Source organism: Quercus robur, chromosome 8 (assembly GCF_932294415.1).
Source record: "Quercus robur chromosome 8, dhQueRobu3.1, whole genome shotgun sequence".
Classification (NCBI taxonomy): Eukaryota; Viridiplantae; Streptophyta; class Magnoliopsida; order Fagales; family Fagaceae; genus Quercus; species Quercus robur.
The window spans coordinates 41,121,027-41,136,424 of NC_065541.1; the positions used below are offsets into that span (position 1 = coordinate 41,121,027).

The window sequence follows — 15,398 nt, forward strand, 5'->3', positions numbered from 1 at the left end:
ACCCAGCGATTGAAAAAGAACGATTAGTGACCATTTTTTTCAGCCTATTCCCCAAGTTCATCATACGACTTTCATTAAATCCACGAGAAGAACCAGTCAATTCAAAACATCTAGATTTAATTAAAAGTCATGAAAAGCATGTTTTTGTATAGATTGAGAAGACTGAACCAGGGTATAAGGTTGAAATGCAATTTTCAAGTCATTACATTGACAAAAATTGCAGAATACTTCCCTATATATCTTTCACAACATTTTTATTGGGTGCAATTTTCAGCACGGCTAATATTTATATTGGAGAATTTCAAATGTTTAACGTGCAAAAGACGAACAATCATTGTCTAAAGAAAACCTGATACATGAAACTTCCAAAATTATACAAAAGGTCAAAAAGACTTTCAACCTCAACATTAAAAACTTCCAAAAAATATAACGCGGTTTTGTGAAAGAAATACAGTCTCTACAAGAATTTCTCAATGCTGGAAGTTATGTGGTTTTGGGCTATGAGAAATTTGTTAGAAATGAAAAATTCTCATTCACTTGCTTAATGATACACACCCGTGCTCTTTTATATACAAAATAGAGCCTTAGCAACTAATTTAACAGCAACAAAACCTGTAACTGCAAAAACAAACTCTCATGTGCTCTCTCACGTGTAGGGATGGCCATACCCATTGGGTAATGGATATCCAACTCTACCTGATCCAAATGTTTCGGGTAATATCCGGTTCTTAATGGGTAAAGTTTAACCGGGTAGGGTATGGATATTATCCGAATTGTTTGGGTAGGGTATGGATATTATCCAAACCCGACCCGTAAAAAAAAGAAAAAAAAAGATCAAATACTTGATTATGTACAGAATAAGACAAGCAATGATAGGAAGTGTTAGGTTTGCCTCATATTCTTACGATGAGCTACAATTGCCACTAGAAAATTTCGTAAACTTTTCTATTTCTTTTTTCAATAAACTTCTTTAAATTGGACACTATGAAGTGTTTTTTTCTTTAATTTGATTAGGATTTAAAATAAGCTACACCTTTAAATGCTTTAAAAAGACCAGACTAGATGCTTGTCTAGCTAAGCATAAAATCTCACCTAAAATAATTTTGCCCAGTCACTAGAAGAAGAATCTGGGGCAATTATTGCAACTCAAGTGTAATTGTGCTGATTTTCTTTTCTCTGTTAAAGCTTGACTCTATCAGTTTTAACAAATGTAATTTATTGTAATCAATTGTGTTGAAGAACTAAAGTTACATATAAAATTATATTTTAAACATAGTTCTGCAATGTCCCCCAAGTGGATCAATCTTATTTAACATGTTGTATGACAAGCATTAAGCTCCTATGCCTCTCTGTGGTCTTAAAGGATGCCAACAAAGATTCTTACTGTGCTTATTTTTGCCTCCGTGCTGCTTCATCAAGTTCTTGGGGTCGATTTGTTGCTCCTGGAAAATGTAATCATTTGTAAAAGTTATAGTACAATTGCCACAAAAGAGATTTGAGTAGTAGACTGTTAAGAGTAGTTCATCCAAATTTAAAACACTTTTAAGAGTGGCATTGGATTTGAAGAGAAAGAAACAAAACTGATATCACATGGAACATAAACAGATATACTTAACTCCCACTAAATCAGAAATGGTACCAATTAAGCCCCAAAACATGGTATGATGGGGCTGGCTTATATAGCAAATTGCTATTTTATAACAGGGACCCAAGCTGTAAAAAGTCATGGACTGCCTATGTCATTTGAATTTGTTATTTTATAACAAGGACCCAAGTTATTTTCAGAGTTATTTTGATGCACCACTTATGAAAGTTCCAGGGAGGCTTCATCCAGTGGAAATATTTTACATTGAAAAGCCTGAAAGTGACTTTTATTACTGTTACATTGACCTTGATTTTGTAAAATTTATTTTAGGAATTTCCATTTGCTTGACAAACAACTGAAGAGGCAGAGGAAAATGTTGCTTATTTATTTTATTTTTTATCTAATAAAATTTCTATCTCTATCTCCAAAAAAAAAAAAAAAAAAAAAAAAAGAAGAAAGAAAGAAAGAAGCAGATACAAACTAATCAATAAAATTTTTTTATTGACTAGTTTTTTCTTTTTTAAGATTGGTTAGTTTTTATGTTAAAATGTTTTGAATTAAAAAAAAAATTTAAATGGGTTTCGGGTTTCGGGTAGGGTATGGATATCCATGGATAATATATTCTGGTAAGATTCAGGTATCTATAATCGGGTATCTATGGGTAAACTTTTTGGATCGGGTATGGGTATATCCGATCCACACCCTACCCATGGCCATCCCATGTGCATCACTAAAGGCTATATACAATGATAACTAAACTATACAATGAAATCAACAAAACTATAAGTCGTTTACTCCAGAATATGTGCTTTTTGTTCTAACTGCTGCTCTGAATCACTTTGCTGTTGCTGCCTTGATCTCTGACACTCCCCCTCAACAAATAGAAAATGCGGCTATAATCTATAGCTGCGTTTTTAGGATCTATAGCTGCGTTTTTCAAACACGGCTATAGCCCTCGTTTTTTGTAGTGAAAATATCTTGTTAGGTTACCCAAAAAAAAAAAAAAAAAAAAAAAAAAAATCTTGTTAGTCTTAACAGTGACATAATATTCAAATATATCCCTTGTTCAGATTCTAAATTCTATGAAATTGATGTATAACGCACATGTTATTGCCTACTGGGGTGTCAGAAAATATGCATCTGTATGTCTTACTAAATGAGTTTCAAAAAGGTCATAGCCATGGCTGTTGTTGTTAGAGAGCACAGCAATCACATAGAGCAGCCATCAACTGAAAACCCAACTGATGGTAAGCACCAACTTCATGCAATGGTGTGCCATGTTTACGCTGTCCACAGTTCATAATAATTTTTCCCACAGGGCTAATTTGCATTACTTGAGTATACAATAAATTTAGTAAGAGAAGTGAGGGTGGACATACATGTTGAAAGGCATCCACATGAGAAAAGTCTAAAGAGCAAGAGAGAACTTAAGAAGTTGAAGAGTCTAACAATGAATAGAGGATTATCCAAGACCAAGAGCAAGAAGTGGTCAAAGGACTTCCACCAGAAGTCTTGCATATCAATGTTGAGCCACTTCAAAATTTTAGCAAAGAAGGTGAAGCTAGCTATTGGTATCATAACACTAGAAGATGTCATTGAAGAGGTTTTACAATTATGAGGAACTTTGTTTTATTTAATTCTTCTCTTCTCATACCCTCAAGAAATTAATACCTCTATCCATTTTGTTCTTTTAGGAGGGAATCTATGATGAGACAGATCATTGTGATGGGAGTTAATAATTGAAAAGCTTCTTTTTCTACAGAGACATACAGGCATACAACAAGCTTCTTTTACTATAGAGACACATACAGGCATACAACAAGCTTCTTTAAAAGCTTCTTTTACTAAGAGGCATATAGGCACACAACATTGTTCTAACTATAGGAAGATGATAAAGATTTGTACTATGACTCCATTAGATTTTTGAAATGAATGATACATATAATTGAAAGGACAAAGCAAAGAATATCATGACCTTGGAGCAAAATCTGGATTTTTTAATTTATAATTTCCTTTTCTTTTTTGATACTATTGAAGAACATAACTACATGCCAAAGCTTAATAATTTACAAGCTCATATAGTATCTATATAATATCTAAAAGCTAAAGCGTAATATTTATTGTTACTACGCTCTTGTTGAGCCACATGAGCATAGCATTTTGGTCCACTTTGGTCAATTATGGTCCAATTCGTTCTAGTTTGGTCCTTTTAGACATATCGGTCCTCTTTGGTCCATTCAAAGCCCATTTGAGATGTGATGCAAGCTTCAGTTTATTTGAGTTTTTAGCTTCTTTTTGGTACTTCAGTGATGCTTTGAGATGAGAGGTTTGTGTAGAACAAGGAGCTACCCGTCGTTGACAATTATGTCACATTCTTAGCGTAATTTTGATAGATTCTCGATAAAATTACATTTTTCATATGTTATTAAAGTTCTTTTATTTTTCTTAATATAGGTGAAAACTCTAACCATCTAACCTCTGCCATAACCTTAACCATCAATTGATATCCCCAAGCTTTGAATTCCATCCATTAGACTGAAACTATGACTCCTTCCATTGGTCTTTTATTTCACATTTTCAATTTAGCTGATCTTCGATGTTTCTGTGTTTGGAATGTAAGAAAATAAACAAAAATAAAAGGGAATTAAATTTTCTATTTTGGTCTTTAGCAAATCTTAATTTTCTTTTATCTTTGTTGTTAGCTCATGATGTGGCATTTTTATTTATTAAAATGATGAGGTGTCATTTTTATATTATTTTATAAACTGCATAAGTTTTAAGTGCGAAAGCAGTGCACACCATCTGCTATGTAGACATTTTCAATTAGTAAGTTAAATTGATTGCAAATTAAAAATAACTGAGACTAAATTAACTGCTGCCAAAATATAGGGAAGAAATTGATTGTAACTCCAAAATGTAGAGACCAAAATGGTATTTTTGCCTTTAACATAAGTGATGAATTTACTTATATTTGTTCTCTTTTTAGGCCATTCAAGACGTATGGAGGATGAACGGTTAGTAAGGAATGCTAAAAAATAAAATTCTAATAACACATTACATTATTCACAAAAGATGTCGTCATATATAACAACTAATGTGAAATGCATTACGTTTCATTGAAAAAAAAGAGACTTATAAAATTTAAAATACTTTCAAATAACAAATATAAATAGCTTAATTTAGAAAATCCAATATATTGTATCAACTATACTTTATTATAAAATAATGACATCATTTTAAGAAGGGTTTGTGCTTAACACTTCTAAGTCTCATCTACTATTTTCATTTGTCACTTAATAAAATAACAAATAATCTGAACAAGTTTATATAACAATTAGAGCCCAAGGTTATATAACAATTAGAGGCTAATTTGGCTCAGATGCAAGCCTATACAAAACCACACTCAGAACCACAAAAAAGCCATCTGCAGCTTCAAACCTCCTAGAAGACAGATGTCCTCCAACACGGATGATGCTTGCCACGGCCAACATTCCCTATTTACAACAAAACTTTTGATCTCTTAAGAAGGTAATAGAAGAATAATTCTTTAAATCCCTGCTCTCTTAGCTTGTAGCAGTGCCCACATAAAGCCAACAATCTAGTTATCTTCCTACTGCAAGGTTTGAAACTCAAGAAGCCACCAAAAATTTAAGTTCCTGTGGTTGACTTAGCAACAAAACCTGTACCACTCCACATCCTGCTTCACTTCTAGACACCCTTCGCTATGATTAGGATCTGCCAATCCATCAACCTCCTCTCAAATTTGGCTTTCCCTAGTCACGCTATTCAACAGGTTTTCTGAATACTCTGAGGAGCACTTAAATGGAAGAGAGCTTGAATCGTTGCTGTGACTGCAGGCCTCACTACTCCCCAGTTTTTTTTTTTTGATAGATAGATATGGGGGGAGGGGGCGTTCAAACCACATATATGGAGCACTACAAAGGATGTTGTTACCGCTAGGCTATCGCATGAACTCCCATAATCTTTGATAAAAGACCGTTGATAGTCTATCCAGTCCAGGAGCTTTGATTGGGCCTGATTGAAACGCAACTGCTTCTATTTCTTCTTGTGAAACTAATCCAAAAAACAAAAAATTTCTTCATGTGAAACTGGCCTGTCTAGCTCTGCTTTTTGATTTTCAGTGAATGCCGGTAGACTGAGGCCTTCAGGCTGTTGCAAAATCTCACACTATTGCATGCTCTCCTATTGCCGATAAATTCCTTTGAAATGCTGCAATGCTCCATTTGGCTGGAACCATCATACCATTCTCCATCTTCTCCCTTCAATTGAACAATTCTTTTGACCACTCTTCTTTTCCTTACCATAGCTTGAAAGTACTTTGTATTTCTGTCCACTGAACGACCCAATTACTCCTGACTTTCTAATCCCACATAATGCCTTCCTTCCTTTTGCATCAACTCCTCTAGTTGCTCTCTAATTTGTTGTTCACTACATACATCCTCTTTTTTTCTTTGTTTTTTTTTTGAGAAGGCATACATCCTCTTCATTGCATATGTTTGCTTGAATAGCTTGCAAATCATCTCTCTTCTGGGCAATGGCTTTGTCAACCTGTCCAAAAACAGCCTTATTCAGTTATTCCACTCTGTTAATCTTTTTCTAACCTCCTTCAGTTTTCCCAATAATTGAAAAGCATAAGAACCTGGCCGTTGTAAGATCTGATCATCGTCCTATGCTTTTGGATACAACAGAGGTTTATCCCCCATTCAGCCCAATGCCTTTTAGGTTCAAAATGATGTGGCTCACACACCCTTATTGTCCAGGGATGGTAAAGAAGGCTTGGGGGGTTAATCTCTGTGTCCCAGACCAAGGCCTTTCAGGTTTGAAATAACGTGGGTCACACACCCTAATTTTCGTTCTTTAACTGTACTTTTTTTCTTTTAAATCATTCTTTAACTATGCTTGCAGTTAATGGGCAATACACGATATAGTTTTTGGGGTACATAGGGTAAACATGGATAAATTGCACCTAATAATTAATGACAGCCATCATTCACAAACTTAACATCCCTTTAGATTTTGAGCAAGATTGAGTGCTCGGGAAAATACATATAGCTCCTTTCTATGTTTTCGAATAGTAGATTGTGGTTATGCATTGGACAAAAATTCCCATATGCACAGGAAATATACAATAGACTGCATGCACAATTATATAGGTTCTTCTACTCTAAATCCCATGCTTAGTGGTGAAATGTGGCCTCTTCCTATTTAGAATTACTATTATTCATCATAATGATATGGGAATAGCTACAACATCATACAACCATACTCATCCCACAATGGCATACCAACAGTGGACAGAAATCTCCTGTCCGTAAGCACCAAATACAACCTAAATTATCTTACCATCCAAATATGCTGCATAAAAATCAAATTATTAAAGTATCCTTTTTCTGATCAAATAAAAGCATAATTCAAATACAACTTCAGTTGAAGCAGCATCCACCTTCCTTTAATGTGGAATGGCATCCAAATGGTGGGCACAGCACAAACAATAGGGTATTTTGAAATATTCTTTCATGAATCATTCTAATTAAATAATAAGTCATACAATATCCCTCTTGTGGGAGAATCATTAAGCATACACCATAGCCATCACTTTGAACAAGTAAACCCAGTAATGAATGCTGAATTGTTGGAGTTGGACATTCTTTTTTTCTTTTTTCTTTTTTGATAACCAAAAAGGGTGGGAGGGAGTGACCAAAATGGCTTCCCTACCTGGGCATTACCATATTAATTAAAAGTTGGACACAGTCACGAACACCAAAAATTTGGAATTGACATTGAAAGGCCATAATTACTTGGTTTCTGTTGTGTTATCTCCACCTACTCAATTTATAGAAAAGCTCTACGATATGCGGGAAACGTTTTAAGAACTGACAAGGACTACAGAAAAAGAAACAGAGTAATACCACCTTTTAATTTCTTATCAAAAGAATACCAACATTTTTTTTTTTTTTGTAGGCTAAGTATTCCACCTTTTAATTACTGGGAATAACATAAATGCACCAGCCAATAGTAAGAAAGGAATAATATTCAAATATTCTGCTCCATTTGAGAATGAGAAAGCTATCACTACCTCAGACGCTCAAGTGACAAGTGTAATTCTCTATTTTAAGCATAAATAAACGAAGCAAAGCCAACTTATAGAGAGCTCTATTGAATTTATCAACAACATCAAAAGTTCACAGGACTGAATAAGTTTTATCCCATCTCATAGACAGACTGTTTCTAAGACACACACAAAAGTTAGCGTACAACCCAAACAATGAGAGTGAACAAATGGCCAAATCATTCTATCCATCAAACTTTTGAAAGACTTGGTCAACTAATAGGGGAGATCATATTGGAAGCTTAAGTTCCTTTATAAGCATATAAAGCAGGGGTTTGATTGTTATTTGATGAGATCCAATCCAAGCATAAGAATGGCTAGAATTATCAACCCCCAGGACAGGTACCCCAACCTCCATCCACATACTGCCATCTACTATGCAGAATGGTTCAAATGCATAATATTATGGATCATGCAGTATGAGATAATAATATAGCCAAATAACTATTAAAGAAAGAAAAGACAAAAAATACCAGATATTTATGAAAAGGAGATGCCAATTATGAAACCTGCAATGTAGAACCCAACTAATTGAGGAGGGGATTTAAGAATAGCAACCAATCCTAACACAGAATCAATTCTGAAGCAAAAGAAATTAAGACATGCTTATTTACCTTCCTTGTGTAATAAGAAGGACAAAAAAAAATCTAATGTAGGTTGTACATCATATGATATATTTCAGATGCCACTGCCTGCAAAAGTGCAAATAGCCACAACAAATAAAAAGTAGATTAATAATATGCAAATAAATCATCAGTGTAACATGTTCACTAGTCACTAGACTAATTTAGCAGTAAATGATACTAGCAGGATAACACGGCATAGCAAAATTTGTACACTATGATAACTCTCAAGTCTCAACCACATCAAGCAATGAAAAATTTATCCAGAAACAGTATGTTTCAGGCTCCTTTTAGAATTTGACTCAAGTATGGGATACTATTTGCACCTCATGGTTGCATAAGCAACTGTCCGGCAAGATTGTGATAGCCTTAAGTGTATGTAATGCTCTTGGATCTCCCACTTTTCTCAAGCAGGAGGATATAAGAAGTTGTCTTTCAGTGGCAGTGTGAGTGTTTCAATCTAGATACCAGAGTGTCATAATTTTTTGCCTGAAATCAAAACATCCCTTGTTCTTGAAGAGGGCTGGATTTCCTCTGTAACACATGAATTACATCTAGCCAAGAACAGAACATTATTCTAGTGAATAGGAGAACCCAATGTAATAAATAGCACAATATAACAAAAATGAAACAAATTGATGGAATATACAGGCAAGAAAGAATGCCAGTGAAAATAAGCTGCTCTTTTCCATGTCCATTAGCAAAGTACCCATTGCAAAAGTTGCATTCCAAACACATCCAAACGAATATTTTCGTATAAAAAAAGAAAATGAAAAGAAATAGGTCCAGTCCTATAACTATTCATGACCAAGTGCATTACCTAAATACTGGCTGGCAACATATCACCTGTGCACAATCTGCTAACTAATTGATTTACTTCATAGAAACCCTCTCATTCAAACTACTAAAGTTTAGCTCTATTATGCCCTCCACCCCACTGGCGTCGACGAGCCCTCCTTTTCCTCCCATCTTTTTTCTCCTTGGCTTTTTCTTTCAAGTCCCTCTCTCCTCGCCGTTTATACATCTTGAAAGTGATCTGTCTATCTGCAGCCATCTTCCGAACCTTCTCTGTTATCTCAGCTGCAATCTCTCTGTTATAAAGTTTCCTTAAACCACGTATGAGTTTAGCAAAGGTATCTGCCTGTGGCATTACATCTGCATCCATCATTTCCAGACAGTATGAACAAGCCTCCTTCACATGCCCATTCTTAAAGAGCGCGTGAATCCAAATTGTCCATGCAAACACATTAGGCTCAGGACCTTTACTAGCGATGCAACTCCATAAATCTTTAGCCATCTCAAGCTTCTCAGCTCTTAATAGAGAATTCAGGAACTCCTTCAAGGTACCATAATGACGAGCAGATAGAAGACCTCTCCCAACCATTTCTTTGAAGTGCTCACAAGCTTCAACCAGACAATCTTGCCCAATAAACCCATGAATCATTATGATAAAGGTATCTAGCCCTGGACTAAGTCCACTTCCCTCCATTTTGTTCCAAAGCCGAACGCCTTCCTTAACCTCTCCCAACTTGCAAGCTAACCTAATCACCGTATTGTAAATACTAAGATCAGGAATGCAACCAATCTTCTGCATCTCCTCCATGAGTTCCATACACTCTTCTAGCTGTTCCTTCTTCTCATGAGCCAACATAATGTGCATATAAGTCGTCTGATTCGGAGTAAGTCCTTGCTGTATCATAGAATCCAAAAGCTCATAACCTTTATCAATCTTCCCCCACTTGCAAAAACCACTTATCATTGTAGTGTAGGTCACAACATCAGCTTCACAGCCATTTCTCTGCATCTCAACGAAAACCCGCATTGCCTCTTCCATTCTCTTCCTCGCACAAAGTGCCTGAATCAAAATAGTATACGAAGTTGCATTCGGCTCACAGCCTTTCCTCCTCATCTCCTTCAAAAGATCAAAGGCATCAGTCATCTTCCCTAACTGAGCATACCCACTAAGCAAATTGTTATAAACCACAATGTCGGGCTCAAACCCTGCCTCCCTCATCTGCACCAACACAAACTTGGCTTCTATAAGCTGCCCTTCCTTACACCAACCATACAACAACGATGTAAAATGCTTAAGCGTAGGTGTAAACCGAACCCTCATATCCTCAAATAACAATGCAGCTTCCTTAACACTACCATTCTTACACAAAGCATCTAACAAACACCCAAACACATACTCGTCAGGCTCACAACCATACTTTGGCATCTCATCCAATACTTGAATGGCTTTCTTAACCATTCTATCTGAGGCGAAGCGTCTCATCAGAACAACAAACAGTTGTGGGGATATCAACTGGGGATTATCCCTCCTCATCTCTTCAATCAGTGCCCAAACAGCACCAAATTGCCTCATTTTCCCTAAAATCTTAATCATAGATTTGTAAACCTCATAGCTATGCCTATAACCGGGTTGTTTGGAAGCCCAAATGAAAAAACTGTACCCCAAGTTCCCGGCATCGCCGCAGCGATCCAATACACGTTCGGTTAAACCAGAACGCATAACAACACCAGATTGTTGCAAAGCGAGTTCCAATTTGGGAACCCTTGAGTGGAATTTCTTTAAAACTCTGTATACCTTTTCGACATCACCAGCAAACTCGTCGTGGCTGTGATTGTAAAGGGTTTGATCATCATCTGGGGCAGTTTGAAGGCGAACTAGCCCAAACCCAGTTCTTGTATTGTCTGATAGAAAGTTGTTGTTGTTGTTGTTGTTGATGCTCTGAGTCTGAGACTGAGAGGGATGGGTTTGAGGGATTTTGTCTATATGGGTTTCGACATTTGAAGTTGTGTGAAGAAGGAGGAAATGAGTGTATTGTATGTGTTTGTTGAACAAAGTGGTGTGTTTAGTGAAGAAAGTCGTGGTTTTTGAAAACACTCTCTGCATTTTTTTGAGAGTCTATCTGAAACTACACAACAGCTCCTCAACTACTTGGCTTCCGCTTATTCATTAGTCATTACCCAGAGAAGGAGATAAAACAAAATCACTCGGAATGTCTAAGGGTTTCACCTTGGTGTTGTCTTGTCTTGTAGGATCGATTCTGGGGCGTTGAAGGCAATTGTCAATGTTGTTGGGATGACAAAGATGACTCCTCCTATAATTAAGGATTTGCTTCCTAGATTGGCACCAATTTTGAGAAGAGAAGGTCCAGGAGGAGAACTATTTGACCTTTTTGGACCAATTTGCTAGCCGTCGTACTGACTACTGAGGTATTCGGCGAGACAAAATGAACACTGCAGCGGAACCGTGTGTGTCTGTGGAGCAAAATTGGCTGAATAGTAACTTTTTTGGAAACTTGTTGTAGAGTAGCATACGATATTTAGTTTTTTTTTTTTAAGAAACAAACACACATGGAGAGAGAGAAATGAACAATTAAGTAGGCTCTTTTTAGAACTTGAGTTTGTTAAATTTGAATTTCAACTCAAAATTGAGTTTAGCAAACTCCAGTTCTAATTAGTTTAGTTGTCTGACTGGATTAAAAAAAAAAAAAAACACGTGGAACTCGATTTTGTTAAACTTGAGTTTCAAGTCGTTAAAAAAAATTTACCCAAATGTAGGGCTATAAATGAACCAAATTGATCATGAATAACTTGGGTTCGGCTTTATAAAAAGCTTGTTCATGTTTGTTTGTTTATAAATAAACCAAGCTTGAGCCTTTGTTTTAGTTTTAGGTTTGTTTAATATACAAGCCGAGCCCAAGCAAAAAAATTTGTTCACGAACAAGCTCTTGAGCTATTAGGCTTGATACACAGCAATTCAAGTATTGACTCATTTATAAGTTTATATATGTTAGTTAAATATACTTATTACACATATTTTAATAATGACATGGCCAACATGAGACCACTACCTATATTACCTTAATTTTTTCCTTTCCTTTAAACTAATCAAGAACCACTTTAAACTATAGTTACATTTAAAAATAAATAAATAATTAAGTAGGTCACATATGATACTTCCGTATCAATCATCTAAAGTAAAGTTATGAAACATGTTAGTATTTTCTCATTCATAATAGTTACAAACAGATATTTTTCTAATCCTTCACCATCTAACGTGAATGTAAAAATTATATTTTTAACAATTGTTGAAGCTATAGACAAGGAATGATGAATGAATGAATTTAATTATGTAAATTATTAATTTGAATAATAGCTAATCATAAGTAAGACTAGATGCATGATAAAATGAGTATACTATTTTCTTTTTCTTTTTTCTCAATTTTAGAGATTTAAGCATTTAATAATGTAATATTTTAAAATCTTCAGCTCAAAAACTTGACCTGAGCTCGAGTTTGAGCTTAATATTAAGCTTGAGTTTGGCTTGACTAATTAATCAAGCCAAGCCAAGCTCAAGGTTTTTGGCTTTCCCACAAGCTCAAGCTCAAACACTATTTTTAGGCTCGTTACAAATCAAACCAAGCTTGAGCTTTTGATTTTTCTTGACGAGCCTTGAACATGTACTACTCGATAAAGCTTACCTTGTTGACAACCCTACTAAAATGGAACTTGAGTTTACTAAACTCGAGTTCTAATCTAGTAAATTTTTTTAAAATGGAACTCGAGTGTAGCAAACTCGAGTTCTAGACTAGTAAATCTAGATTTTGTAATTTTTTTTTAATTTTTCCCAAGTCACATAACAGCACCCCTCTCTCTCTCCCTTCAGTCTCTCTCACTCACATAGGACCACTACTTCTCACTCTCGCTCTCCTTCCTCACTCTGACTCATCTTCCTCAGTCCCTCGTCTCCCTCAGCCTCTCGTCTCTCTCAATGCCTCCTCTCTTCATCTCTTTTATTTGCTTCGCCACCGTGTCATCCCTTACCTCTTGCTCAATGGACAACAGCCTCTCAATGGCGGTGACAAGAAGCACTCCATTAAAAAACAAGGCAAGCCCGATTTTTTTTATCGTACTTATTTGTGAAATTTTGTTAGGGTTTTGTTGTAAATATGTTTGGATTTTGAATAATTTGTTTACGTTTTTTAAGGAATCCTTCAAGTTTGTTTAGGATATAATTGATTGAATGGGTTATGGACTAAATATTTGGGTATGCTATTCTATTAGATGAATGTGAAGATTTGTGGTTTTTGAGTGTGGAAAATTAATATCTGGGTAGTATAAAGTCTTGAGTGTTTGGATAATTTTGATTATTTTGACAACAACAACCAAGCATTTTTGTCCCAATTTTTTTTTTTTTTTTTTTTTTTTTTTTTGGGTCAGCTATGGATCCTTAAAAGATTATGCAAGGTCAGCCATATGCATTTTTTTCGGTTATTACTTTGATTATTGAATGTTCTAAATGTAAAGGATCTTTGTCGATATTTTAAATCCTTTGTCTTCTCTTTTTCCTCTCATACTTGGCTTATTTATGCATATATCCTGTGTCTTCTCTTTTTCCTCGCTTTTATTTCTTTAATTGGTCCCATAATGCTCCTCTATTTGATATGACATAAAAGTTTTTTGCAACATGACGGTAGATCCTGGACCCATTGATTGAAGCATTTTGTCGGAACAAGTGAATCATTGATCTGAGTTACTTTGGAACCCTAGAGGCTAGGTACAAATTTTCATATAATGCTATTTGGTGATTTTATTTATCAATATGGTTGCATCTCAATATTAAATAAAGCCAGTAGTCCAATTATTGTTGGTAAGATTGTAAGAGTATGATTGGGCAAGACCAAGGGATAATTTATTAACTTTTTTGTGAAGTAATAGAGGAAACTTGGCATGGATGACCTATAGGAGATTTTATTTTATTTTCTTTACGACTTTGAAATTATATTTTGTTTGGCGCCGGGGATTTTAACATTTTGCTCCATTGTGAGTCTATTTGGTTTAAACCTTTGTCCACATCCATGGAAACTAATAGGGAGTAGGTAGGATATCATTTTGCGTCTGAAGTAGCACTGCTTTCAAGAATACGCCTATCAGTTCACATTAGTCACATGTTCATAGTATGTTTCCTCATAGATGCTGCATTTTGAAACTGTTGGTCTGTAGATTTACTCCCCCATCTTCCCTTTCCCTCCCAAATTGGTGATGTACCTTAAATTCCCTTTAGACTTGATATGTGATCTTCTCATTTGACTTTTTTTCCTCCCCATGCTATGATAAATCTAAGTAGTTAAGTACTATGGTTGTTTAATTTATCACTACAACATAGTTTTTGTGTGAGAAGCTGCCTAGCTTCAAAGTTCAAGACAAAGAATTCCATCATAAGTTTTGTGCTTTGTAGCCTTTGAAGGAGTAATCTGTTTATAGTTAGTGCTGCTCTTTGTGATTAGCAGTTGTTGCTACTCTCCTACAATTTTATTGGTAGTGTGTTCTGTATTTTGATAGTTAAAAGTTGCATCTTAGTCTCTGTATGTTTGTTGCAGTGTTGCTGTTTTTTTTTTCTTTTTTCTTTTTGTTCCAAATTGGAGTCTTATTTTACGCCACACGTGTCCATCTAATTTTTTACTTTTATCTAAGCATATGCATGGGGTTACACACTAGTTTTTATAAATTTAAAGCAGTAATAAATAAATTAATTACAATTGAAATTGATTCAAAAATAAACTTATAGATTATACTATTGCTTTTGGATGTTGAGTTGTTCTTTAATGGCATATTATGTACTTGATTGAAGTATAAGATATTTATATATTGTTATAACATTTGCAGGATCCTCCTAGCACACTAGGTTGTTGATGTCACCATGAAGAATTGGCACATCGAGATCCTATGGTAGATGATTGTGTGATTGCCATTGTGAGATTGCCTGGTTTAGAGGGTCTACACATGGTCCCATCCATAAAGCTTGATCATGCATTGATCACTACATTTGTAGAGCATAGTGACCAGAGACCCATACATTCCACCTTCCATATGGTGAGATGATGATCACACTGCAAGATATGGAAGTTATAATGGGGATGCCCATCAAGGGTGAGGCAATAGTTGGAATGAAAAGATTTGTGTGTTGAAATGCTTGGAATTCAAATTCCAAATGGCCCTCAAATCATGCTAGACAATTAGAGGATTCAGATAAAAGCGCTCATCGACC

At 35.4% G+C, this 15,398-nt stretch overlaps 2 protein-coding genes across 3 annotated transcripts in view; both read right to left on the bottom strand.

The window, feature by feature from the left end:
• Positions 1 to 334: 334 nt before the first annotated feature.
• LOC126695529 (uncharacterized) overlaps positions 335 to 15,398 on the bottom strand; it is a 36,176-nt gene continuing 21,112 nt past the window's right edge. Inside the window, exon 3 of the transcript XR_007646039.1 lies at positions 335 to 400. The gene's annotated coding sequence lies outside the window, so the exon portion shown is untranslated. The remainder of the gene's footprint in view (positions 401 to 15,398) is intronic.
• LOC126695524 (putative pentatricopeptide repeat-containing protein At5g65820) lies at positions 4,863 to 11,642 on the bottom strand. Of its 2 annotated transcripts, none has more exons than XM_050392301.1 (4): positions 9,159 to 11,642; positions 8,330 to 8,407; positions 8,189 to 8,224; positions 4,863 to 6,154 (listed from the first exon to the last, which is right to left on the bottom strand). In XM_050392301.1, exon 1 carries the CDS (start codon positions 11,235 to 11,237, stop codon positions 9,243 to 9,245), a length of 1,995 nt encoding a protein of 664 aa, XP_050248258.1. In that variant the 5' UTR covers positions 11,238 to 11,642; the 3' UTR covers positions 4,863 to 6,154; positions 8,189 to 8,224; positions 8,330 to 8,407; positions 9,159 to 9,242. The 2 variants fall into 2 exon arrangements, with proteins under 2 accessions (XP_050248258.1, XP_050248259.1); XM_050392302.1 differs by lacking the exon at positions 4,863 to 6,154 and adding an exon at positions 7,729 to 8,087.